Genomic DNA, 27,363 nt, shown 5'->3' with positions numbered 1-27,363 from the left:
ACCGTGCATTTTTATTGTAGAATGCTCTTTCCTAATTCAGCCGCTTTACAAGAAAATCCAAACTTAGTATTTTCAGATTTTTTTTCTTAATTTTTTATGTTAGCACTTGCAATATTAATTCCAAATTCCCCATTTTCATCTAGACAGATTGACCAAACTACCACAAGATATTTTTAAACACTCTACTTTCTCTCTCTCATACACACACCTTGTTAAGTCAGAGTTGCAGCATCACATAGGCACAGGACATGCATGGTAAAAATAAGACCCATAAGGGACATGTGCTGTGCTCAGGTTATGTAGCTTGGAAATGGAATTTTTTCAAAAGGAAAATGCATGTGTTGAATCTTTTCCAGAAGCTCACTCTCTACTTCCAAAGTCCTTTTCCTGCCAGCCTTAGATGGCCCAATCCGGGCGCCCTTTTTGTGCTGCAAACGTGTATGCTGAGAATACCTGAACAGAATTTGAATTACCATATGACGTCTCTTCTTGCAATGATGTCCTGCTGGCAACAGGGAGTCTCACACATCCGTGCTCCTAGCAGCAATTTGTTGCATAGCTCTCCTCTTCTACCAGTTCTATCTATTTGATCTCCATCTAGCAAAAATCTATACGTCTGAACGGTGTATACATTCACGTACACACGCGCACAAAACGCATACGCACGCGCGGATGCGGCAGATAGCAAGAAAAAAGAAGCACAGGGGATGAAATGGACGTTGCAAGGCATTTTTTTAAAAAAAAAGTATATTCTCAAGTATGAAATTGAAGTACCTCCGTTTTCCGCATTGCAATCAGTCAATGGGAGATGGGTTGAATGTAGGTGAATGCAATCAAATACTTACGCATTTCATCGGGGGGATAGAAAGTGGAAGCGTTGAATGGAACATCAGCAGGGCCCTGGTCCCCCGTTTTTGGAAGATTTGCAGTACGAGCGAGACGCAAATCTCCATGTGAGAGGGGCTTCTTTTTTTGGGGATGGGGGGGCTGCTGCAGTCCGAGTCTCCTTCTCGATCACAAGTCAGAATGCTCTTGCCTGCGAAAAATGCCAAAGACTGAAGAAAAGTGTTGCGTGGATCACGAATCCACGCCAGCTGCTTCTTCGGTAACCCCGTCTATTGGACCGGTACCACCTCTATAAACGGGACGGCGACCTGAAGATATTCCGATCTGGACCGAGAGGGGGGGGGAAGATCCTGCAGAGTTTTTGATGATGGTGATGGTGGAGGTGGGGGGATGGTGGGGTGTGTGGGGGGGATCGAGTCGAGTCTGTGATGGCGCCCTTGTTACCCAAACCAGTCAAGCCCAAAATTGACTCCCACTGGCATGTTTTCCGTTGAGGGAGAGAGAAAGAGAGAGAGAGGGAGAGAGAGGGAGAAAAGCAACTATAAATGCGCAAACCCACGTAGATCTAAACCTGAAGGTTTGTGCTAAAGGTTCGTCAATCACCCCCACTTGAATGGTTTAGCAGATACATGTGAAAATTGACATTAAAAGGTATTGCCAGCAAGGGAACACCTCCATCCAAAATTTAAAAAAAATAAAAATAGTCATTCCACTATAAGCATCACACGTCTTGGGACAGGGTAATCGGCAATTTCAATCCGATCGAATGTGGAAAATCGCCATCCCGGTGTCACCCCCACCACCCCAAGCAATTCGATATATCGATTGTATAAGCGCGGCTATTAGAAATAATTCCGCCGCTACGAAGTGGCATCCGTGCGATGCAAGCGAAGCAGCTTTTGGCCACCGGCTTCCTTCCTCCCACCTCCTCCTCGTCCCGCACGTGCACGCGCACGTAGGGACTCACGGGAGCCTGCAAGTGTGCGCATCACCCAGGGACCACTTTGGATGGGCGTCCATCTGCCGTTTAATCACACAACGGTCGTCAATTATCAGGGATCAATGGCATTAACGCATTAACTCTATATAGTGCGTGCGCGTGCATGATTGTGCGCGCGCTCGCGAACAGTTCATGAGGTATGGTTGCCACCTACAGGCGTTCTTCTCCAGTCCACTCATCACAAACTCATCCTTGGAGTGAGTCAGTCAACATGTTGGAATTTACCATGTTGGCCCGAATATAAGACGGTGACTTTTTTTGCATTGAAATGAGACTGAAAAAGTGATGGTTGTCTTAAATTTAGGGTCTGGACATTATGTCCATTCACAACGCTAGACGGCGCCAGATATATTGAAAGCGAATGCTCTGATTTTTAATGTAGTTATTGCAATGTTGTTGTTTTATCACAGTAGATTGGGAAATTTACATTTCAAAAACAGGAAGTCATTCATTTGCAAATGTGATTGTACTTTTGTTTACATAAATAAATGTTCAGATATTAAGATCTGATTCAGTTTTTGCATGATTTGATCGAGGCAAAATATTCTCTCGAACATATTGTTATAACCATTTGTTTCAGATGTACTGTGATTAAGTTCTGTATAAAAATTGAATTTCGTTTTTAAAAAGTTTTTCCAAACTTGAGTTTTAAAAAAGGTATCATCTTAAAAGCAAGATCGACTTATATTCGAGCCAATATGGTAATATTGAACACCACTGCATGATGAATCCATTTCTTTGACATCCACATCGCCAAAAAAAAAAGTCCAACTGTGCCTTCTTATGTGACGTTTAGTAGTTGCTAGTAGTAGTATTACTAAAATTCCAACAACTTACCGGCAACCAGTTTAGGATTCCGCTCAAATTCAGCTGGGATAAACTCCAGGGCTCTGTGACCATGAAAAGGATAAGCAGAGTTAAAAAAAAACATGGCTATGTATACATACACATGCACACAATCATCACTTTTGTCTATTCCCACAGCACCACAATCAAACAGTCGATTTTCATGTTAGACTTGGCACACCCGTTTCACACCGGAGGCCTTTCCTGACACAACCCACAAGCGAGAACCGAACCCAGGCCACAGCAAATGGCAGCTGGAGGGTATAGCTAAAACACACACGTTTAGAATAGGACATGTAATTAATTGTACAAAGTACATTATAATAAAAAGGTAGAATGTCAAGTAAAATCTGTTTCATTTTTCAAGGCAAAAGTATTTCTAGCCAAGTAGTACATACGAACATAACATATTGAAAGTGTGATATTTTGACTCAGAACCTCGCAGCCTGGGATCCTGGGTTCGAATCCAGGTCATGTTGACCCGTGTAGAGTTTGCATGTTCTCCCCCGGCCTGTGTGGGTTTGCTCTGGGTACTCTGGTTTCCTCCCACATTCCCAAAACATGCAAGGTAGGCTGATTAGACACTCTAAATTGCCCCTAGATATGAGTGTGAGAGTGCATGGTTGTCCGTCTCATTGAGCCCTGCGATTGGCTGGCCACCAATTAAGGGTGCCCCCCCGCCTGCTGCCTGTAGTTAGCTGGGATAGGCACCAGCACCCCCCGTGACCCTTGCCAGTGTAAGCAGTTCAGGAAATGAATGAATGAATGCCCCAATGGATTATTATTGACGAGCCTCATTCAATCTGACAGTCGGGACAAAAAAAAAACAGCTCAATATATTGCAAAAAAATACCATCAGTTAAAGAAAATATAGAATAAAGTAAGTATATATGTATGTATATGTATGAGTCTGGGAATACAATGAAAATATTTTTTTCTAAAATTCCATATTTTCAAATCAATTTCTCCTTTTTTAATAGTTTTAAATATCAATTGGCCGTAACAAATCACACACTAAATCGGTAGTTCAGCCCAGCCAAACTCGCCGGATTATGTATTCATTCAAGCATTGTCCTAGAGGTATTAATTCTTGCAATGTGGAAAAATAAAATCCAATTTGAGACACTGAAAAGAGTTCCAAGTATACACAGTGAGGCTTGAAAATAGTCGAACATAGGCTGCTCCATTCAGATTGCATTTCTTCTAATACGCAAATCTGATATATCAGATCTTTTTTGTGAGACTGTTCAGACTAACATTTTCTATCATGTCCCAATAATGTCCTACATGTTAAAGAAGAACAATAATAAGTTAGGTCAGAGTGAACTGATCCACATGTGCATCTGTAGAAAAATATGTCATAAGGCACTATCACGCTAAATAGAAATACTATGCACCTCCATCCATTTAGTCCTTCAGGTTTGTTATGATTTCCTGCCCGTGCCATTTCACATGTTGCTAAGCAATAGAAATTGACATCATCCACCTCTTTATTCCGCTACATGCCTTGCAGTAGAAAAAGTGTTGTTTTTTTTATTGATAGATACAGTGTTATTTACTGCAAATCAAATTCATGGCAGACACCTTCCAGTGTTACATTGATTGATTTATTGTCATGACATGACAAACATGTAGTTTCCACATACATGAAAAAAAAGATTAATTTGGTAGGGAAATATCTGCTATACTCTTTAGGAATTAATGAATATAGAACAGTGGTGTCCAAACTACATGACAATTGACCTGCCTTGCCTTAGACCACTGTTGTGCAAGACCTTGTGGTGAAACTTTGACCATTTAGTGGCAAAACAAACACACCTTTTATCCACCAAAATGCTCCATGAACAAGGCACAACAGCAGGGACTTACCCCTTGTATACCAGTCCCCCGTGTTTATGCAGACTGGTCTATTATGTTCCAAGACACACTGTTAAAAAAAACAACAACATTTGCATCACATTATATACATTAATTGCATTGTGGTCATTGGTGCACTTACCTCACGTTATTAATTTATGTTGTTGACTACTTATTTAAAGATTATTTATTCAGAATTATTATTTATTGATTGTTTATTTAATTGCTGTTGTTATGTGCACTTCGTGGTGACGCTTTAACTCACATTATACTTGTATAATGACAATAAATGCATTCAAAGAGTCCTTAAGATTGGGAAATTTTCTATACATTTCTTCACTTCATTTTGTAACCCATCTGTGTTTACTTACTTTCAAACCTGATCCAGATGGAGGGGAATAAAACGCTTACAAACATTGCATTGCTGCGCTAAATCTAAGTTTGGCCAGCTGGACTGTATGAGCCATAATTTTCTTACAAGGAACACTGACATGTTGAGCAAATGTTTTATTTTCATTTCACTAAATTCTTTACTTTCTATGCAAAAAAAAAGAAAAAAAAATGTGATGTGCACTTGACTCTGGGTAACTCACCACAGAAGTCGATGAAAGGTAGACATGCAAATAAATAGACTGAAAAAAAGAGAAACTGAACTCTTATGCTTGGCAAGAATATCATTATGACAAAACCTGTTATTGTGTTTGTATTTGACAGAAAACAATGTGGAATAAGATTGTTTTTAATTTAGTTATCATAATTTAATTGTCAGAATGATTGTCATGCACAATGATTACATTGAGTTTAACTAATGCCTGCACAGGGTAGTAATTGTTCAAACAATCTTAGTTATCAATGAGATTGATGTCAGAAAAAGTTTTGAGAGCACAAAGGTACACAATACAAAGTGTTTTTTTTCTTCAATCATTCCATGCCACTTATCCACAAGAGGGACACATAAATGCTGGAGGCTATCCTAGCTAAATATTGGCAGTAGGTATGGTACACCCTGAATTGGTTACCAGCCAATCCCCCTAGGCACAACCAGACGAAAAAAATATTCATGCACACACTCATAACTATGGACAACTTGATTGTTGAATTAGCTTACAGTGTATGTTTCTGTGATTTTGGAAGGAAACAACATACAAAAAGAAAATCCAAGTAAGCATGGGGAGAACATGCAAACTCCATACAGGAAGGGAATAGCTCGGGATTTGTTTTCAGAACTGAGGCAGGAAAGATAACCACCCATCAACCATGCTGCCGTTGATGTATTTTTTTGTTACAAATGTTTTTATTACCATAAAATCTTTGAGTCATGTTCAAGGTAAAAAAAAAATCATCCATTCATTTTCCATCCACCTTTTCTTACAAAGGTCAAGGGGGTGCTGGGGCCTATCCAAGCCAACTACAGGCAGTAGGCCTGGGCACACTCTGAACTGGTTGCCACCCAATCGCAGCACTCAAGAAGATGAACAACCTTTCACGCTGACACTATGACAATTTAAGTGTTCAACCAGCCTACCATGCATGTTTTTGGAATGCGGGGGGAAACTGGAGTACCCGGAGAAAACCTTTGCAGGTATGGGGAGAACATGCAAAGAACGCACAAGAAGGTCGGAACATGCTAAGCACATGGCCTCTGGGCTGCCTTTCAAAGAACAGTCATAAACCTTAATGGACGGTGCTTCCCTCAAATTACATTATTGAAATGGAATTTTCTTGTACATGCACATTACAAGGAAAGCCTCTGAGGATTAAGAAAACATAACACGCTGAGAACATTAGCTGGGGCAACGGTCAAAAATATTGCTCCTGCAGGCAAAAAGGACGACTGCAAATTATATTAGGAATAAATGATTATGATTAATTACTCCAGGTCTCCCTTGAAGTTGAATGCCATTTAAATACATGTCATGTAAATTCAGACGCATGCCGACAGATTTTGGGCATTTTAATTATGAATATTACCATAAACATAAGCACCCAGGTGTTTGTGCAGTTGCCTGGGTTCTCTAACGACATCCAGGGGACCCAAGTTGGATTTCTGGTGGTGGGTTGAGTCAAGAAATGCATTTTGTGTGAGAACGTGTCTGCTAAATGTAACATACAAAACAAGTAAAGGGAAAAAGCTGAAACAAACGAACGGATCATTAACTCAAAATGTCAGAAGCCAACACAACGTTAGTGTATTGTTTTTAATACGAACTGTTTCACTTCTTAGCATGAACTCAAAGCTCAGTAAGTGTAAATGTATTGATGCAAATGCTTTTGGCAATGAGGAATGCAAGGACAGCAGTTAAGGGAAATTTAGTACGTCTTGGTATTTTGTCATGAACACTGCACACCTCAAATAAAGTAAACCTGGTGAATTATGATGCTTCTCTTTGGTTTGAGTGCTTCCAGCAGTGAGAAATGTCAAAATCAATGGGTGTCTGTTGTATTTGATGTGGTGGGTGTAATCTGAGTTAGAAACATAAAACATTCACTGGGCACACCATCAGGTGATGTTATTTGTACATTCACTTCATTTTCTAGTGATATAAAAGATAGAGAAATACAAAGTCTCTTTGAACAAAAATAAATGAAAATGTCAACTGATTTTGAATGAAATGCAATGCTTTTAGTGTGATTACACCAGTATAATGAGATTTAAAATTGTCACCACAAAGTGCACAAATAACAACAACAAAAAAGATAAATAAAAAATAAATAATCAATATATAAGTAGTCAACATCATATTTTTTTAACATTATTTTTTTATTATTAATGTATTAATGAAAAATTTAATAGAAAACATATAGGTCATATTCACCTGTTTCCATTTACTATTTTAATGGACCTGCCTTTGGTACAGTCTCTAAATTTCCCCATTCTGACTTTTGATGATTACGCCACATATAAACTGTCAAAGTGCATGCAGCATAATAAGAGGCATGATTCATTCAAGTCTGAGGATGGCTAGTACTATTTTATTGCAGCAAGAATAAGAATTAATTTGGAAAAACATAACAACCGTAGTGAATACATAAAGCTCCTGGTACGTAATTGGATGACTTATTTTTTGAATACATGAAATCAGTTAGAAAATACATATATGCACAAGCTGAATGATAACCAGAAGCCCTTTTGGTCTGATTTTTGGCAGTTTTTGTTTTAGGTGTGCTTAAAAATGCGTGTTGTTGTCATCACAAACGCAAGCCCAGTGTCATCACTTCTTTCTAGCCCATAACATCGCACACTTTGTGAGTCATTCGCTTTTCCAATTAGGCAAGGACCAATACCACAGAACCTTTAATAGGCACATTTTTTTGCATCCTACAATGACTGAGCAACGTTCATTCATTCATTCATCTTTCATGCCGCCCATCCTCGAAAGGGTTGCTGGAACCCAACCCAACTGTCTTTGGGAGAAAGGCAGACTACACCCTAGTCTGGTTACCAGTCAACCATAAGGCACACAGTGAGACAATGACCATACGCACCCCCAATCATATCGCCACCAGCGGGACTCAAGCCCACGCCAGTCCCCACCGAAGTCAGGCAAGTGAACCTCTACAACTCATGTGTAGGCGGATAGACTGAGCAACATAGAAGTTATTTTTTAAAAGATGAGATTTACATTTTTTATAGTGACCCGCACAAGTGCAAAACTACTTTTACGTATTAAAATTTTTCACACGCCCATTTAAAAACAAACATCTCCTTTTCTAATGGCACATTTCTTACAGTGTCAGTCACCCTGCTTGAAATGTGGGTCACTCGTTGCCATAGGCTGTCTCACTGCTGATTCGTAAGTATGATACCAGATGGCAATGCATCTACAACAACTCTCGTAGCTCCGATGTGAGTACAGACAAGGTGCTTCCGGGGAGTGTAAGATTTTCGTGGGTTTCTAAAATGCTATTTTTACTTTTTTGTCACCAGCCGTTTCCATTCATCTCTCGGTGACGCAGGAAACACGCAATTTTGGAGTGTACACAAAATTTTCAACAGATGCTTTTGCTATTAAGTTCGATTATTTTGCCTCTGTATGAATATGGAAATGTCTTAATACATCCCAATTGATAATTTTGAGGTGGGCTGGAAGGTGAGTGGGTAGCACGTCAACTCACAATTTTGAGATCAAGGGTTTAATCCCTGGTTTGGACCTTCCTGTGTGGAGTTTATATGTTAATATGAGAATGAATGGTTGTCCGTCTCTTTGTGGCCTGTGATTGGTTGGCCACCACTTCAGGGTGCCCACCGCCTCGTGCCCATGGTTGGCTGGGATTGGCTCCAGCACACCCCGCGACTCACAAAATTGAATTATAACACATTGAAATAAGACGAATAGTCATTAAGATGTACCTGGTCCCTAAACAATTGTAGCAAGCTTTATTGTGTTGCAGACTCAAGTTGTAAATTATTTACATATGAGTTAAACATAAAAGGAACGTTAATCAAGTGAGGTAACCATCACATTGCGTTCATTTATCTTTTCGAATCCTGTAAATAGTATATTACTATGAATGTTCCTATGCCCAATTATTTATAAATCACTGTTTCTCTTACAAGCAGCCAGGTAGGGCTTGTAGCAAGACCACCTTGAGGGCATTTTACAAATCAATACTATGCTCGTGGTCAATACTATCTCCTTAAGAGAGGAGTTAAGATTGATTGTCGTTAAGCACTTTGCAGGATAGAGAGAGGATGAGGACAAGTCATAAAACGCCTCCACACCACGTACCTATCGTTTTTAGCTGCAGCAGAGTGCGGCCAATCAATAGGAATAGGATCAGAAAAAAAATAATGAATGAAAGAATAAATTCAAGGAAAGTCATATTTATTTGAGAAAAAAACAGTTAGAAAAACAAGTTGGTTCAATCTTGTCCGGACTTTTGCATATGGAGTAAGCTACCAATAAATGTCTGCCTTCCAGGCAAATTTAGTATTTTGGTAACAACTAACACTATCAACCATTTAAAGTATATTCTGTGTCTCAGGCCCAGTTCTAGCTATGGGGAATATGGGCAACATCCCAGAATGCAATATACGTGAGGGCGCACGAGAGCCCTTAAAAAAAGTAATAATAAAAGAAAAAAGAAAATCTACATATCTATATATATACATATACACACACACACATATACATATATATATATATATATATATATATATATATATATATATATATATATATATATATATATATATATCTATATATATATATATATATATATCTATATATATATATATATATATATATATATATATATATATATATATATATATATATATATATATATATATATATATATATATATATATATATATATATATATATATATATATATATATATATATATATATATATATATATATATATATATATATATATATATATATATATATATATATATATATATATATATATATATATATATATATATTATAATTATTAATATTATAACATTTTAAATCTCACACGAGGCACATGTTGATGCCCATGTATTGATCATGAACCAATGTCGTCTGCACTTAGGGTTGCCAGATCAGTAAGACAGTCATCATCCCCATCACACTCTAAATATAACCCACCCAGTTTGTTTGCTGGATGCTGCACCTACCTACGCACATACTGACTCATGCATTCTTCTTTTAATTAAAATATAAAGCATGAAAAAATAGAAAAATACACAATATGTTCCCCCTTTTAATGAAAAAAATCGAACTAAAACTTGTAAGGATAATTGGTTAAGATGATTGATCGATTGAGTGATTTATTGCTTCATTGATTGAACTTGAAAGCAAAAAGAAATAAAGGTCTTGATACCTTTATATCTTAAATCTGATTTTTTTCTCCCTCATTTTGGAGTCAAGGGACAATCAAACCCCTCTGCTTACCTTATAAATAATTGCCAAAGCTGAGTGGAAAATATTGGGAGCTGTAACCAATTTGTGTATCTTGAATTTCAGGCTAAGAACATCACTATTAAACTAAGATCTAAGGTTAAAATGATTGAGGAGACTGTGGCAACTTTTCGGAGATAAAGATTCAGATTAGGTATGTGTTAGTGTTAAATATTGATGGACAAGATTGAGTTATTTCAAAAGGGTACAGATTGAGCCGAGATATCACTAGAAGTGGTTTTCTACTGGAGACACCAGCACAATAAAATAAGGTATCATCAGCATAAAATCACCATTAGCTCCTGTTACAATGTGAACTGAAGTTTTAATATCCACCTCTGAATATGGTAGGATGAATGGCAACAACTTTGTCGTTCGTCTTTGTTGTCTAAGATAGTGTACTGAGGAACTACATTGAAAATATTCAGCTATTTAGATGTGTTTAAATTAATGTAAACACAGTTTCTCTTAGAAATGTTAAAAAAGTGCAAAATAAAACAAACACAAAACAACATGCAACAAACCAATGCAATTTATAACATTTTAACTGTCTGTTCAAGTGTGAGTTTGTCCTTTATTTGATATAGCTGCACCAAAACTATGATGGAATACACCGTTTTTTTTAGCACATCTTCAAAACCATCACATGAAAACCTAAAGAAGACAGCTTGTGAATTTTTTCAAACTCGTGTAATCATAACCAACAAATAAACTTAATTTAGAGAACTCTAAGATGCTCGAACTCCCAATAAGGACCATCAACGAAACAGGAAGTCCCTATATCTCCAGAGTCCTATTGTCATTACTCACAAAGACCCCCTGGATTCTCCATCACTCTAATTACACTCTACTGCCTACTGCAGTTCACCCATGGCATATTTTAACGAGGAAATCTTTATGATCCACCAACAACCTTCAAGCAACTATCCTCACACCCACTGTAACACCTTCCCTCGACATATTCCACTGTCTAACTTACCTCTTCCCCAGAAACATTATATACCGTCCATAAAGCAAAAAATTCCACTTAACAGTCTGAGCCCCTCAATGAACCTGGTTCAGCTTTACTTCAATTTTCGTTTCAAGTTATTAAAGCCATCTTAAAACACTTTCTCAAAACTGAAACTCCCCCTAATTCTAAACCCATCCAATAACCCCATACCAAAACGGGGAAAAAATATTTGCTGACATGAACGCCAACATTTTGCATGTGCAATCTTTTATTTCCAGAATATTATAGAAAAATGTCACTGATAGTGTAGTGGTTCATTTGCCTTACTTAGGTGGGGGCGGTATAGGATCCATGGGCAATCAGTGGCATGAGGTTGAGTGTAAAAAGCTATGATGAAAATAAATGAATGATACTAGAGAAATACATTCAAACAGCATAATACTCTTGCTGTTGTTAGCTGGTATAGGCTCCAAAACCCCAGTGACCCTTACGAGGATTAGCGGCATATGAAATGAATGAAGGAACAATACTCTATGTAAAAATATTAGGGATGTATCAAAATGAAAAATCTTTGCTGAAACCGGAAACCAAAAACAAAAAGCCAACGCAGATTCCTCCTCAGCCATTCATTCACTGACCATCTTGAAACGTGGTAGCTATGTAGAATGGGCCAATATTTTTCGAACCACTGGAATTACCACATGTGGTGAGTTACTTTTTGTGAACAGGAAATACAAATTCAGCTAGGTGACACCAGTATTTGTTACGGGCACCAATCAGCAGTGAACTTAAAACATGAACACAAAACAGTGAAAAATAGAAGCGGCAATGGAAAAGAAACCTAAATGTTCAGAAGGGAGCTAGCTACAGGGGTTAATTGAAGAGATTTAGTTGTTTGTGGAAAACATTAAGATATACCAGGATAAAAATCTCCCATGGAGGTAAAACAATGACCAGTGTGATAGTGTGACGTGTGTAGAAACATAAGAATGTGCTGAGGAAACAATGAAGCTGAAGGTCTAATGTATTTACAGAAGCCAACTCCAAATAAAGATGTCTTGCATTGAAAACAACCGTTGCGCAGCTCTCACCATGACTCATTTCTATTGTCCTGATAACACGAGCATTTTACGCATAATCTTAATTGCAAGCACCATAATTGCTGGGAAAATACACTAACCTATTAAGATGAAAATAACGTAAAAAAAGGTGGACAAAGGCGCCATGCGAGTTGTACATGGGTCTTTATTTGTTCATAAAAATGGACAGAATAAGGACAACACAGGGACCCATGAACTACAGACTGTTCCTGGTACATTGCAGGTGTAAATGGAGTCATGCTCTTTAAAAAGGGCAAGGCACACTTCCTTATCCATTATATTTGAGGCTGTGTATATCTATGTGGGTTCGGAGAGAAAGAGGATGCTCTCCAGCTGGGCCTGGGAGATAGGCGGAACAGACGGTGACAGATGACAGATGAGGTGCTGTTGCAGTTTCCTAAGAGCACAGTAAGACCTCTCTTCTGCTGGCAAGTCTAAATTATTACATAGGCTTTGCAGGCGTTTGTAGCAATCAGCCCAATCTTGTCATATTCCAAACTTTGGGTTTTGTTAGCTCATTTATCTGTTTGTTGGGGGAAAAGAACATCTTGATCTCACGAGAGCAGTAGATGCCAGACTTTTAAAAGTTCATGTATACATTTTTTATGTGATTTTCCTGTTTAGTGCCACATAGAGCTGGAGTCTATATAAGACAGACTTCATCCTGGACTATTCTCTAGGTATCCACAGGGCAGGTAACAAAACTGAATTACAAAAAAATACCCAGAACATGCTGGAAAGACTATAGAGCAACAGCATAAGGTTTGGAAAACAGGCACAAACTGTATTGCTCATGATTTTTTTTAGAAACTGCCCAATAAAAACGAATCATTGCATCTGCCTAATTTGCATGTTGTGGGAGGAGCTAATACAAAAAGAACAAATGACATCTTTAGATAGGATGTTTGATTGGGAGGTGAATAGCAGCACATGTTTAAGTGCCATTGCGGAGGAAGCATTTGGAAGAGCTCAACAGTGAGAGAAGGAAGTCCTGGTTTAACTGCTCTGCTCCTATCCTGACCGCTTGGAATAGAGAAAATTACGACTAATTTATTTAATTATTTATCTCTGTCCTATTATCTACAATTTTACTTTGTCTGAGTAATCACTTTGTAAACCAAAAAAAACAAGTGCTGTCCTCCAGCCACAAACTACACCTAAAGGCTTCTTTACCTGGGACATCAATTTCAGAAGCAAGTCTTTTAGAAACTTTTGCACACTATTATCTTCTTTTTTCTTCCCACACATCTATTAAGCACTTTAAATCAAGAAATATAACCTAATGACCATAAACACGGGGAAGCAACCTTAATGTTTGAAATGTGTGCTACAATTTGTGCATGCGGGCAATTTCCCAGTATTTTTCATTTTTGCAATGTGTGCTGTGGTAAACATCCTGTGCACCTGGGGGTGGCGGGTGGTCAATATCGCTGAGTGAAGTGATAGGAATGAACCAGACCACTTTAGCCATTGATTAAGAAATACAACAAAGAAAGCCAGTAAAAGGAATTGCAAATAACTAATTTGTTACTAAGTAAAAATGCCTGCACTGAAAAAGGTCAAATGAGATTAAGATGAATTGTGTAAGCATGTACTGGTGTGTGTGTGTGTGTGTGTGTGTGTGTGTGTGTGTGTGTGTGTGTGTGTGTGTGTGTGTGTGTGTGTGTGTGTGTGTGTGTGTGTGTGTGTGTGTGTGTGTGTGTGTGTGTGTGTGTGTGTGTGTGTTCAGGGGACGAGGGCACAGAGCATTTAGCTGAGCAAGGCTCTACACAAAACATTGCTATTATACCGTGGTAACAACAGCCCAAAAGGTTTGCCACAAGCTTTTTGAGATTTAAATGAGACAGCCTAGTTTGTTTAACACATCGCTGTCATGTTTTTATTGAGAACACTTGGGCAACTGTCAGCTCAGGATAACCTCGACAACTCTTACGGCCACGAGTATACAGAACAGGCTCTATCTAGTATGTAGTCTGCTTTATTTAATTTCTGAAGGATGGTGTAGTTCCTGTTGTACCATACAGCTGATTTTCTATTTTTACTACAAAGTTCAAACCAAGGACTAATCTCACGCTCTTGTATCATCTGAGGCAGCATTCCGCAGTTTATAAAAAAAAAAGAACTGTCTCTTTGATGGTAAAATATGTAGCCAATAAAACAATGTACCATCCAACCTCAACTTGGCTCACGGTTCCATTGATGCAGATGTACAAGTAACCCGATTAAAAATGAGCCTGCCAGATCTCAACTGGATGTATCCAATCATGTTATGCATGAAAGACATTCTGGAATTTGCAATATTTTAGCAGTGATAGCAGAGATAGGGGTGGCTGCATAGCCAGCATCTTTCGTTGGTGTTTTAGAGGAGGGATGTTTGCCAAGAAGAAACTAAGTCCCTTACAAATCCATTCATCGTGAATGGTTGTCATCTCTCCAATCCATTCAAATTTGATTTGGCAAAATATCTATTGCATGACAGAACCTTGAGCTTCACTTCGGGGGAGGGGTGGAGAGGTAATTGGTAGGAGGAGAGCAACACACATGCCGAAGGAAACTAAATGAAATGATTCCCAGAGCACATGCGGTGTACTTTAAATGAGCTAATAGTTCCTTTTGAAGCGATAGTTTAAAGCATGAACTCAAGAGAGCTATTCACAACAGATCCTCATAGGAAATCGTCTCTGAAATTCATCTTATTTGTTGAACTCTAATGGAAACTTGGGGGAAAAGGGCCAAAAATTCAGAACTTGTGTTTTAAGTTTGACTGTATTTCATGACTTTACTAATGTATTGCACTATACTATACACTATATATGCACTAAACATAAAGAAAAAAGTATACCCTAAAAGCAGATAAAAGTTGGATAACCCCCTTATCATTTTGGATCTTTCCTTCAACCGTATGTAGTAAGATTAGTGACAACTTGAATGAAAATTTGTGTAATACTCTGGTTGAAAAACATTAAATATTTTACAACCCACAGTGATGTCACTATTCAGTATTCATGATAAAACAATTCTCAAAACTTTACTCTATCTACAGATTTCAATTGCGTAGAATATATTTCAAATTTTCTGAGAAATTCTAGTTTCATATTGTGGTTGTAAACGTAAGTGGTTATAGGATGCCTACAGTGGATCTTATGGTTGATGAATATTGTATATGAAGCAGAAGTTGTGATTCGATATGAAGTAATGATTAGGAGTCAAATGAGAAAAACCCTTCCTGCCAATCTATATTAATGCAAAAATATAACAGTGATTCGCGCTCTCGGCAGCTACACCAAGAATTAGTACACACACGGCCAACATCTTTAGATCAGGGGTTCCCAAATAGGGCCTTCGAGGGTCCCTATATAGTCTGTTTTCCATGTCTCCCTCCACCAACCCATCTGAATCAAATAATCAGGATCGTTATCAAGCTTCTAGACAGCGCGTTGATGAGTTGATCCTTTAATGCAGGTGTGATAGTGGGGGGAGACATTGAAAACAGACTGGATTGGGGCCCCCGATGACCAGAGTAGGGCTCCCTTAATCTAGATCATGGGTGTCCAAACTAGTCCTCAAGGGCCTCAGTGGGAGCAGATTTTCATTCCAACTGAAGAGAAGGATATATTTTTAACAAATCTGATCTGTCTTAAAAGTGTAATCAGGTGATTGGTATCAGGTGCTGCTGGTGTCAGAAGAAACTTCATTGGTTTAACTGTCTGTGCTGGTTCAGTTGAAACAAATCTGATCCCCTTTGTGGAATAGTTTAGGCACCCTTGATCTAGATGGTCGAGAGTTGAGAAAGAGAGAGCGAGAGAGAGAAAGAGAGAGAAAGAGAGAGAAAGAGAGGGAGAGGGAGAGAAACTGGGTTGACAATGGACCTTTCCTCTGAAAGAATTGCTTATCACCTGGTTTCATTGAAGATATATGGCGCATACAACCGTTTAAAACATAAATTTGTCTGAAAAATAAACATAGATGCACCACAAACTTGGGTTGGTTTTGGTCATTCTTGTTGTTTTTGTCTGGCAGACAATGACTATATAAATTGACTGATTAAATTGTTTACTTTTCAAGAAAAATATTTTAAAAAGCTAGGGTGGTGCACTGTCATTCTTGGAATATGTTGACATTGCTTCTCTCTCTCTCTCTCTCTCTTACTGTCTCCTGCTTCCTTGCTCTTTTCCTTTAACATTTCTATCAGCAAAGTCAGAGCAAGCAAGAAAATAAAGTATGGTCTGGGCGAAGGGATTAAAGGAAGAAGAAGGCCTAGAGCAAAGTGCTGCAGCTAGTGTGATAAGCATGCATAAGAGGCTGATTCACATTAGAGGTTGGCAGACATCAAACCATTCCTGCTTGCAGAGGACATAAGCAAATGCAAGGAAACGATGCATCAAGAGTGTGGAGGTGAAACCTGTAGAAGCACTGGTAACTGTAGACTAGCCCTGTTTATTCAACGTGACGCGTATAGGCTAGTAACAATGTGTGTTTGCAGCCTTTGGCTTAGTCCATCATTATCATTAACTCATTATCTTCACACAAAATCCAGTTATTCAAGTGATTATTAGCTATTCACATATTGCAAATCTTTCTGTCTAGTTGTTCACATACTGAGATGTTTCTGTCTTAATGAATTACCACAGATGAAACATTTCAAAACTAAATCAATGTCAAGTTTCTAATTGACAGATTTGTGACATTTCGGAGTAGCAGAGTATCATACAATTAAAAAATAGTCTGACATGAGAAAAACCCAGGCATTATCAAAACTACTTGGTAGAAATATATAAAGATGTACGGTCAGGTAAATGCAATAATAACAGCATTAACACAAAAACTGTGTTTTTTTTTATTTTTAAAACACACGATTAGTAATTTTGGCCCTTTCCACACCCTGTATTTTGGACTTCTAAGTCAACATGTGTGCTCTTGTGGCTGCAAGAGCTGGCCAAGTGAGCCAGAATGGTTGAGAGGTGAAACTTGCTTCGGGGTTTTAATGTCCAATAAGAGGCATGTTGGGGACAGCTTGATGAGCGTGAACCTCCTTGACTGATTTTTTAGCAAAAATAAAATAATTTGACGTCTGGACCAACTCAAGTCGTTTTGTTTATTCTGGATTGATAAACGCATTCATAGATAGTTTAGTCACTGTCTTTGAGAATGCCTTTGATGTATTTTTACTCTGTGTGATATCTGTGTTAAACACATTCACTTGAAGAGATTTTTTTTTAGGCTGAGCGCTACACACTTGATATTTAATCATAATTTCAAATAAAGCTACAAAAACGTATTTCTGCAGTTTTTATAGTATTCCCACCAAAAAACAAATAAGCTTTTTCAGGGAGTTCACATGAAGTGCAAACCTGAAGAGAGTCATTTCAGGTTGTGCCACTGAAGATTGAAGGGCCTTTTTTTAATTTGCTTGAGAAAACAGAAATAAGTTGACTCATGAATTCACAAACTTTTTGCTAGATCTGCATAGTTAATTATTATTTAATGTACATTTTTGCAATCGTGGCACTTATGTTTTATGACCATTCCACAATCTCTTTTACTGCATGATGTTGGAAAACAGCAATTTCATCACGGTTAGGTGGTGAAAAATGTATTTGCATCCACGGTAATAGCAAAGTAATAGTCATTTGTTCATTGAACCATAGGTTCCTTTTAATCACACAAACGATAACACGTGATATTATAATAATACTAAAAATATATGTCCAGACCGATGAGAATGTTGGCATTACTATTCTAATGTTGGGCATATAAATCTATGCCCTTCTCTTGTTTTTTTTTTTTTTTGTTCATATGCTGGTTTTCTCTACGTTTTGAATGACAGATGTATCAATACCAGTGCTTTATCAAATGAAAACAATTAACTATTTTACTTATTTATACATTTTAAAGAGTTTCCCAATCTTTTTGAATTACAGTAGGTATTTATGATTACAGTCACATACATGTGCAATTATATCATAATCACATTACATGAAATTTGTTCGCAACCTTATGAATATCACAGGAGGGTAAATGAAGAGATGAAATATCTTGTTCATTTTAAAGTAATGAATGTGACAAAAATAATAACGGCAATTTCTTTTGCCCAATGCTAATTCTGAAATTTGATAGAAATCTTGGTAACAGCTAAAACTTATTTGAAAGGAAAAGTATCTTAAGCCATATGAAAACCAACTAAATTACCTTATTCTTATGAGCACAGTGTATAATTGCAAGAAATATAGTCAATAAATAACGCAAATTCAGCCAGCAAATTCAAGGATTGAACTTCATAATGCAAGCAAATGAACAGATATTTTGGTAGCAATACACTATGAATGCCTTCTACTAAACATGGATGTAAAGCTTAAAAACTAAACACAAACGTCTTGCATCTTAAAAACCATTTTCGCTATTGTATTGTCGTTTATTTTTCTCATCTTTACGGCTGATCTGTTTTTACCAAATGCGTAACTTGCCTGTGCATAACCGCCGTTATCCAACAAAATCAATTTGTGTAGTGAACATGCTGAGTGGTACATAACTCTAGGGATCCACTCGCCACAGTGGCTGCTGTATAAAAAAGTAAAATCCTGCCCTCAATGTGGGAGTTGATAGACAATAAGTAAAATACATATGAATCTCAGAATCCTGACTTTGTAATCGCTGCAGGCTTGAGGTTTATATTTCCCCCTCAAACATTGTCATGTGCATTTTAAAGATAATTCCTCTGTAAATCACCCGTGAGCAACAAATATCAAAGTAAACAAAACTGTAAAGACACTTCATTATTGTCTCATTATGACATCAGATTCGGATGACATTGTAGGCTTCACAATGTCATCTCAATTCATGGGCAAGTGTTGAATTTCTTTCATGAATTAGTTTGCAAGCATTCCTCACCAGTAAAAAGAGGTGATAGGGACATTTTAGGATACTCACAATTTAAATTTAAATAAGCTTCTGACTTATTTGGTGGCAGTCTGTTTGGAGTAGATACAGTGGTTGTGGAAATGGGACAGCAGGGGGAGCTTATTGAAGGGACAACTCTCATTTTCACAATGTTTGAGTCTGCAGAGGATTAGAAGTATGCACTGCAAGTGTATACTACTGTGGCATTGTTAGAAACCAAAAGAAAAAAAACTCACCTGCAAGTGATTAATGCAGAAGACAGAATTTGTGATGTCATATTTCTTTATAATCCATTTGAAACAAGTGTTTGCTGCTATTCATTGTGTTTTACATGTATCATTTAGTAATGTTGACAATGAGTTCATTCACCCAAAAAAGTCTACTTGAATATATGTACCTATTCTTGGTTGTTTGATTAAAAGACAAAAAAATGCAGATAAACTGTATTTTAATGCTAAAGATGGTGATTTTTTTCCCCCCCAGTGCTAGGAGCTGTACTCTCAAGGTCATTCCAGATCAGAGTCCTTCAACTATGAATCTGCAATCATGGTCAAAATTGTAGAAGGATGGCATGAAAGGAAAATGATTAAAATCTGCCTCCTGATTCAACACTCCTGACCTTCATCGCAACATGCATCTCTTTACCTCAAAGTATTCCTTTTTCATCTACCGGAAAACCTGAAGGGTCCAGTCCACATTGCTTCATCTGAATAGAGATGTCAAATAAGTAGTCATAGCATTCACACCTGGATATAGAGTGAAGAAACAAACATTGTTTAATGCACGCTTTGTTATTACATTCACCAGCAACGTAAATTCTGAACAAAACTGGAAATACTTACATAGTCTTAGCTTTTTCCCACGACTCGCCCCACACGTACACTCCATGCCTTCGAACAAGGACTGCGCACGAGTCTGGGTATTCCTCCATGGCTCGTGCCATGCGATCTTTCAAATCTTTCTCTTCTGGGGTATTCTCGATGATAGGCACGACCAGAGTGTCATCATAACTGCAGAATGCAATGACGTATTACGGCAATCAGTCATGACAATGATGTTTCTAGACCATACATATCACTGCATTGAGGTTTGATGCGCTGTTTTCACACAGACACGTCAAAATATTACATTATTGTGGTTATTTACCGAGCAATAGACATGAACAAAAAGGTTTTTAAAAGGGTCTCCCTAATTTAGTGCTGGATGAAACAGGTAAAAAATAAAGGCTTATTTCCTCGTGGAGTTTCAATTTAAGAATGCATAGGTAAAAAGTAAAATATACACTTATGTCTGTTTATTTTGCTACTAGAGCGATAATCTTCATCATCATTGTTTGACAAAATGCTTTGCAGTGCCAAATATCTATTGCTTTCCAGCTTGGCTTGCAGGTGCACTGACAACTGATAGAGCACGTTCTTTAGATCAACATAGAGGGCTGTGAACAAATGCACTTGGAATTATTTGAAAACCAGGCCACTACGGGCCCATTTATAAAAAGATGCTGCGATTAAATTAACAGGAAATACCCCATTACAAATTTACAACCACTGATCTATTTCGATCTTTGCTTAAACAAGTCCGCAAAATGTAATGAAAATTATAGAGCCTATATGCAAGAATGGGGAGGACGCTCAGTTTCTGAAGGCGGCAGTCAATGATCAATGTCAATATTCTCCTCAGACTGAAGCAATAGCAGCCCTGCAGTCTCTTGTTAGGTCAGCCAAAAAAAAAAAAAAAAAAAAACTTCCCACCACATTGGATTACAAAACAGCAAAATGTATTGAAAATGTCACCTAGGAATCCTGACATTCAAAATACAAGGGCATTCCCAGTGGTTTTTGTCTCAAACAATACCCTCTTGGCAAGAAGAAATTTCCCTATAACAGCGAGGAAATAACAAAGGGGAAAATTCGCTCCAAACTTATTGGTACATATGAGGTCAAAGTAGACAAAGGTGGTGGAGAAGCAAAACAAAGTAGTTTTTAAATGTTTTTAACTTTGCCAAGAAATATAAGGTATTTCCACAGCTCAGAAACGGCAGATGTTGCAGAGGTTCATATTAACGTTAATGCCAATATTCAATGCTCATCGCCTTATTCTTTTGTCGGTTCGTTCAACTATGGGTTACACAGTGCAGAATATGCTACAGTGTGCATATCCAGTGTTTCTAGGATGGAAATACTCGGCAAAAGGGACATATTGCAAGACAATGGTCTTTTGAAAGCATTGCAAATTATGACGGCTTACAGAGGGAATAAAAGGAAACAGAGAAAGAAGTGGTTAATGTGTGGCAGCAAGGACACAAAGCACTAAGCTAAAGAACAGTTCATGGTTACTTGGCTAAATTACAAATGTGATCATAAAGTTTAATGGGAGAAGGGGACCAGTCAAAGGGGTGGTTCGGGGACTCAGACAGGGGTTTGGGGAGCCCTGATATAAAATAAGCAAGTTGCGAGAAATAAGTCCTTGCCCAATTCTTAGTGTAAGATTTCCTGTAAGAAAGATGACTTAACTAGTGCATGAACCCCACCTTAATGGATTATTTGTGGTTAGCCAACAATAACAAATTGAGGCGAGGCACAGACCTACAGTCAGTACAAAAGTTCAAGAACTTAAGAGTTTGCAGAATAGTGTTTATTTAAGATCATGTTAAGGCATGTTGTAATGCTGTCCTTTATTAAAGTACTATAGTTGGATTTGTAACACAGCAACAAAATCCTACTCTTTTTTTTAACACTTTTATTAGGAAAATTTTGACAAATCTGTGTACTTACCGATAGTTAGTGCAGCTGGTGCCTTTACGGATCCCCTTAATCATCTCCTGGTGGGTTATCCTGAACTCCTTACCAGGAAAGAGCAAGGTTGCTATGACAGCAGCTTTGGAGTGTGTGTGAATTACAGCCTTTGCTCCTTGTAATAAAAAACAAAACAAAAAGTTAAAAACAATTTTAATTGTCTGAGAATGTGACATGGTAAAAGACGCTAGAATGTTTTGAATCAGAAAAACTCTAAATGAAGTTCCCTAATCTTCCCACAGAAATCCCTCGTAACTTCTCATGATTATAATAACGTATTCCATTGCAACAATACCAAATTGATACCAGGTTTCTGTACCCAACCTTACTCCTTAAATTACATTGACGTGGACATCCACTGATATTTAGCTCACTTTTCTGCTTTGGTAACAAATAAACCAAGTTTACCTCTCATTGTATAGGCGTTCATAAAGAGTGGGGTGCATTGGCTCTTTTTTAACTTCTTCCATGCAGGCGGACAGCTAATGTCGTGTTCCTCCACATCACAAACAAACAGGTCTTCCGCCTGTGTAATGCACCCGCACACCCACGCATGCCCAATTATTGTTAATGAATCCATCCTCACTGAAGATGTCAATACACTACTACACCGTGATTGCTACCGACCTGTATTCTCTCTTTCTGTACCCCCGAAGGTGCAATGTAGATGTGATTTCTGTAAGTAACAGAACAAACATTTAATGTGTTCATATTGAATACAGTCCAAATTGAACATTTTGGCCTCTTCTATAATGAGTGTCATCCGTGAAACCCTCACTCATACCATGAGTTACTATTGTGCCTGCTTGCTTCAAAATGTGTTTCATGGTGTGTGAAAAACTAGACACTCACACTGGTTTCCTGGTAAATGGGCCCATTGGAGGTGTTAACAGTAGAGAAAGGATTTATTCAACTGTCCTTTTCTGCCAGAACTCCCCGAAGCGAGACACTGCCATGTTCCTAGTATACGTTCATATCGTCGATGCGGCATGGCATTATGAAACACATTGGTGCCAATAGACACTAGATCAATTACTTTATTGACCACACACGTAACTCAAAATGAATGATAATGCCATTATGCTGGTTGAGAGACATTGGCAAGGTAAGGATAAAAATGTATTTTTTTTAGGATGTAAAGAATTGTTTTTGTTTATGAATGCAATGAATATGTTTGAAGTATTGAAAGCAGATTGCAAACAATTTAGTGCCAAAATGCCGAGTAATAGAATTGAACGTTTTATTTTCATCAGCCTGCAAGATTTTTTGGGTAGGCCTAAATAAGGTAAATACATGATTTCCTTTTTTTTTTCCAACGTTTTGATAATAAAGTATTTCCAAGAGTACAATGGACACACTTTTTATCACAATCCATAGACCACAAGATGTGAGGTACACAGTTAAACGTTCACTTCTCATTTCTACCAGATGAATGATCGTATGGTATGTATTTTTTTTTTTTAAATAGAGCCTCGATTTGGGGGAAAAATATAATGGAAACTCAGGTAAGCCATGGTAAAAGATGTGACCGGCAGGGATCCACGCTACCATGAATCCATGCCGGCTAGCAGTGGTCATAAAACAGTGGCCTGTACTAGATGCATTGCAGTCGGCTACAATTCTTCCAAGGGCATGCTTCATTTCTAGCGTTACGTCTGGAGGTAGCAGAGAAATTCGTAGAAAATCTGACCGTAAAAAATTATGGTTCTCTTGGGGCGTGTGCTCTATGGGAAGTGGGAGCAAAGCCTAAAACCCATCTTAGGAGGAGATGGTTTTGACTGGGCATGTGTTTGCAAAGCACCACTGGCATGGAAGGTGAGAGTAAAATGTCACAATGACAAAGTCTTGCTGGAATGGCAGACGAGTTTTGTAGACAGAAGAAAAAAAAAAGATACAAACCTAGCATCAAATATCTACCACATCACAAGTAGAAGTAGGTGATTAACACATTTCCTCAGATTTACCTCACACAACATGCATATAGGCATGAAAACCTTTCAGAAAAGATAGTTATTTCTTTACTTAGCCTTTTAAAATTGCTAATGTGATGTCGCCAGGCCGATGGCATTAGGCACAGCATAAAGAGTTGGAGTGGGAATACAAATTTAAAGCTTTTATCAAATAAAACCAGCAACAAAAACCTATTTAGGAGTTATAAAACAATCAAAATGACCATCCTTTGTTACTGTTTCCTTAGAGCTGAAGCAGAAATATAATGTATAGTAGATGGAAGATGTATGGACCAGAAAGTACCCTGGTATGTCTATATTTGGAATCAGTAGTTGTGACACAAGGGACAGTTTTAAAACTATGTGAGATAATTTGACATATCATACCAACATGGGAAATGCATCACTTGCTCGTTTAATAGGCAGCTCATTACACTAGAGAACAAACATGATTGGGGGAAAAAATACATTTCTTGTATTCTATTTTGGCAGCAAGGAACTTTGTGTAATTCCTGTTGAATTAAGTCTTTTCAGGCCTTTTAAATAAATTATAATATTTACTTGTGGATTAGTATCTCATCTTATCTCATTTTCTGAACCGCTTTATCCCCATTAGGGTCACAGGGCGTGCTGGAGCCTATCCCAGCTGACTCCAGGCCAGAGGCGGGTGACACCCTGAATCGGTGGCCAGCCAATCGCAAGGCGTTGACTAGTATATAAATGTATTTTTTATTTTTTTTATTCCCTTGGACTCTTTATTGAGATGCATGTTTGTTTTCATGTGTCACCGATATTTAGTCACAACCCTGCATTGTGTCTCTTGTGAGTCAACACAAGCTCTGTGGGCAAATGGGCAGGTACGAGCAAGCGAAGCAGTGACAAAGAAAGAAATATCTTACGCAAAGCAACATTTTTCAAAGCTGTATATGTACTATCGGGAAAAGGTTGTGAGGAATATATTAATTTTGTTCCAAAGTCTAGCATTAAGCAGCTGATGCGCCGCTGAATCGGAACAATCCCAAAAGTGTCTAGAGGGTAACAAAAAGCTTTAAGTTGAGGCATAAATTGCAAATTACATTGGGATTCATAGTAGACTATCAAAGTGTTCTATATTTGCATAATTTAGCACTGAGGTTGCTCTTATCGTGCCAGGTTAGACTTTTAGTCATCGTAACAGGAAGAGAAGACAAACTACACTGTCTTACATCACAATTATATAAAAGTAGAAATACACTACAGTCATAACACAAGCTCATTACATACGAACCCTCTTCTCAAACTGATTCCTCCGCCTGTCCCTGTCACCCATCCAAGCTGGTAAAAAAGCCGGCAGAGTTCCGGAATAAGAACACGAGGATGCTCCTTGTCCTACAACACAAAAAGAAATTCATGATCAAGTTTAAAAATGGAAATTCACGAGAGCCTGTTCTATTGTTCGATGTGTTATACATGTGTGCACGTTATACTTGAATAAATATGGTAATCATAACTATCCACTGTTTAAATCATAAACCTGTTAATGTACTATTAGCTGCTGCCAAGAACAAAGCCTCTATTAAAATGAACATGTTTATGTCTTGAAATAGCATGAACCGTATTTTGCTGTTTAATACACCCACCATTTAATATACCCTGGTATATTAAACGGCATGGGGTATATTAAATGGCGCACAAACGGGAAGGTTCGATCCACTACGCATGCTTTATGTCGTGATGGGGTGCATCAATGTTTTGCAGACTAAAACTACTTACTGCTCAGGTTAAAACTACTTACTGCTGAATAAAGTCTGACTTGGAAATTTAATGAACTTAAGTATCTATAATTATGGCCAAACGGCAAAATACAGTACTGTGTAGTAGCTCATATTCCACCCACTTTTGAAAAACCTGCCTGATTGGATAAATACACAAATGAAGCAATGATGCTGATAACAAATGAAGACAATAAAATAGCACTTAAGTGTTTGTTCATTTGTTTTGATCAATAATTACTTTTTGTGCCTACACAAATACATTTTGTGCCTACAAAAATACACAAGATCTTTTGGTAGGCTATAAATACATTAAATAATACATTTGAAGAATACTTTACATTGAAAAAAAAAACAGTTCATGGATTGAACTATTGAGGTTAGGGTATAATAAAAGATATTTTTTCCAAAAGGTGTGTATTCGTCCATCCAAAACATTGTTACCTCTTTTTCTGATGAGCATTGACTTGCATCTTGGTCACCATTGTTGGGGTCACAAAAAGATGTCATTTCTATCAAAAAAATAGTCACATTCAGTGAAGGTGTTTCTATTGTACAACCTAAAAAAATAAAAAATAAAAACCTTTGACATTTTACAAAGCACTCAAATGGTGCTGTGTAGTATTTTGAAAAATGCAAACATTATGACTACAGTGACACAACATTAGATTCATAACAGCAATCTCATCTCATTTTCTGAACCGCTTTATCCTGACTAGGGTTGCAGGGGTGCTGGAGCATATCCCATCTGATTTCGGGCCAGAGGCGGGGGACACCCTGAACCGGTGGCCAGCCAATCGCAGGGCACAAGGAGACGGACAACCATGCATACTCACACCAATACCAAGAGGCAATTTCGAGTGTCCAATCAACCTACCATGCATGTTTTTGGAATGTGGGAGGAAACCGGAGTACCCGGAGGAAACCCACGCAGGCGCGAGCAGAACATTCAAACTCTACACAAGTGGGTATACTATATATGCGTGCATATATCTGTCTGCATTAAATCAGAAGCATTTTTCTCATATGTTAAATCGCTCCTGCAAAAATAACAACAGAATGTGAAAACCTAACCGAGCAGTAATCTCTAATTCTTATTTGTAACGTAATATCAATTTGTGCAAGTTTTGATAACATGATGGCATGAGGTGATGATTCTCTCGGGTCATGGATATTGAATAGAATCAGCAGAACCTACAAGTTACGGACGCTAAAAATCGATGTGCAGTTAATCTTATAAATCAAATCTTAGCTCTTACCAGTTTGTAATCGCCCAAGTTAAAATGATATTATGTCGAGGTGCAGATACATGTGAGTCTTCCTGCTTCTTCTTGGGCGTTCGGGACAACCATGGAATCCTCAAAGCACAGTCCTGACCCCCGCAGGACAGTGGCAGTAATGCTCTTCCATTTTAATGGGGTGAATCAATCGATGTCCCTCCACTCCACGGTACTAAATGATGAATCTAGTTTTTAAG

At 37.9% G+C, this 27,363-nt stretch overlaps 2 protein-coding genes across 3 annotated transcripts in view; both read right to left on the bottom strand.

Moving 5' to 3' along the window:
* Positions 1–991, bottom strand: part of LOC144194127 (leucine-rich repeat-containing protein 4C-like) — a 40,182-nt gene extending 39,191 nt beyond the window's left edge. The window contains exon 1 of the mRNA XM_077712978.1: positions 846–991. The gene's annotated coding sequence lies outside the window, so the exon portion shown is untranslated. The remainder of the gene's footprint in view (positions 1–845) is intronic.
* Positions 974–27,363, bottom strand: apip (APAF1 interacting protein). Of its 2 annotated transcripts, XR_013325839.1 has the most exons (10): positions 27,146–27,363; positions 26,331–26,398; positions 25,403–25,503; positions 22,814–22,862; positions 22,595–22,712; positions 22,166–22,301; positions 20,234–20,401; positions 20,037–20,137; positions 2,684–2,736; positions 974–1,036 (listed from the first exon to the last, which is right to left on the bottom strand). XR_013325839.1 is itself a non-coding variant. In XM_077712979.1 (9 exons), exons 2-8 carry the CDS (start codon positions 26,394–26,396, stop codon positions 20,038–20,040), a joined length of 738 nt encoding a protein of 245 aa, XP_077569105.1. In that variant the 5' UTR covers positions 26,397–26,398; positions 27,146–27,363; the 3' UTR covers positions 19,656–19,929; position 20,037. The 2 variants fall into 2 exon arrangements, 1 of the variants encoding a protein (XP_077569105.1); XM_077712979.1 differs by lacking the exons at positions 974–1,036; positions 2,684–2,736 and adding an exon at positions 19,656–19,929.

This window comes from Stigmatopora nigra, chromosome 3 (assembly GCF_051989575.1).
Source record: "Stigmatopora nigra isolate UIUO_SnigA chromosome 3, RoL_Snig_1.1, whole genome shotgun sequence".
NCBI classification, from domain to species: domain Eukaryota; kingdom Metazoa; phylum Chordata; class Actinopteri; order Syngnathiformes; family Syngnathidae; genus Stigmatopora; species Stigmatopora nigra.
Note: the sequence above shows the minus strand (reverse complement) of the source record. Positions and strands in the feature narration are given on the sequence as shown.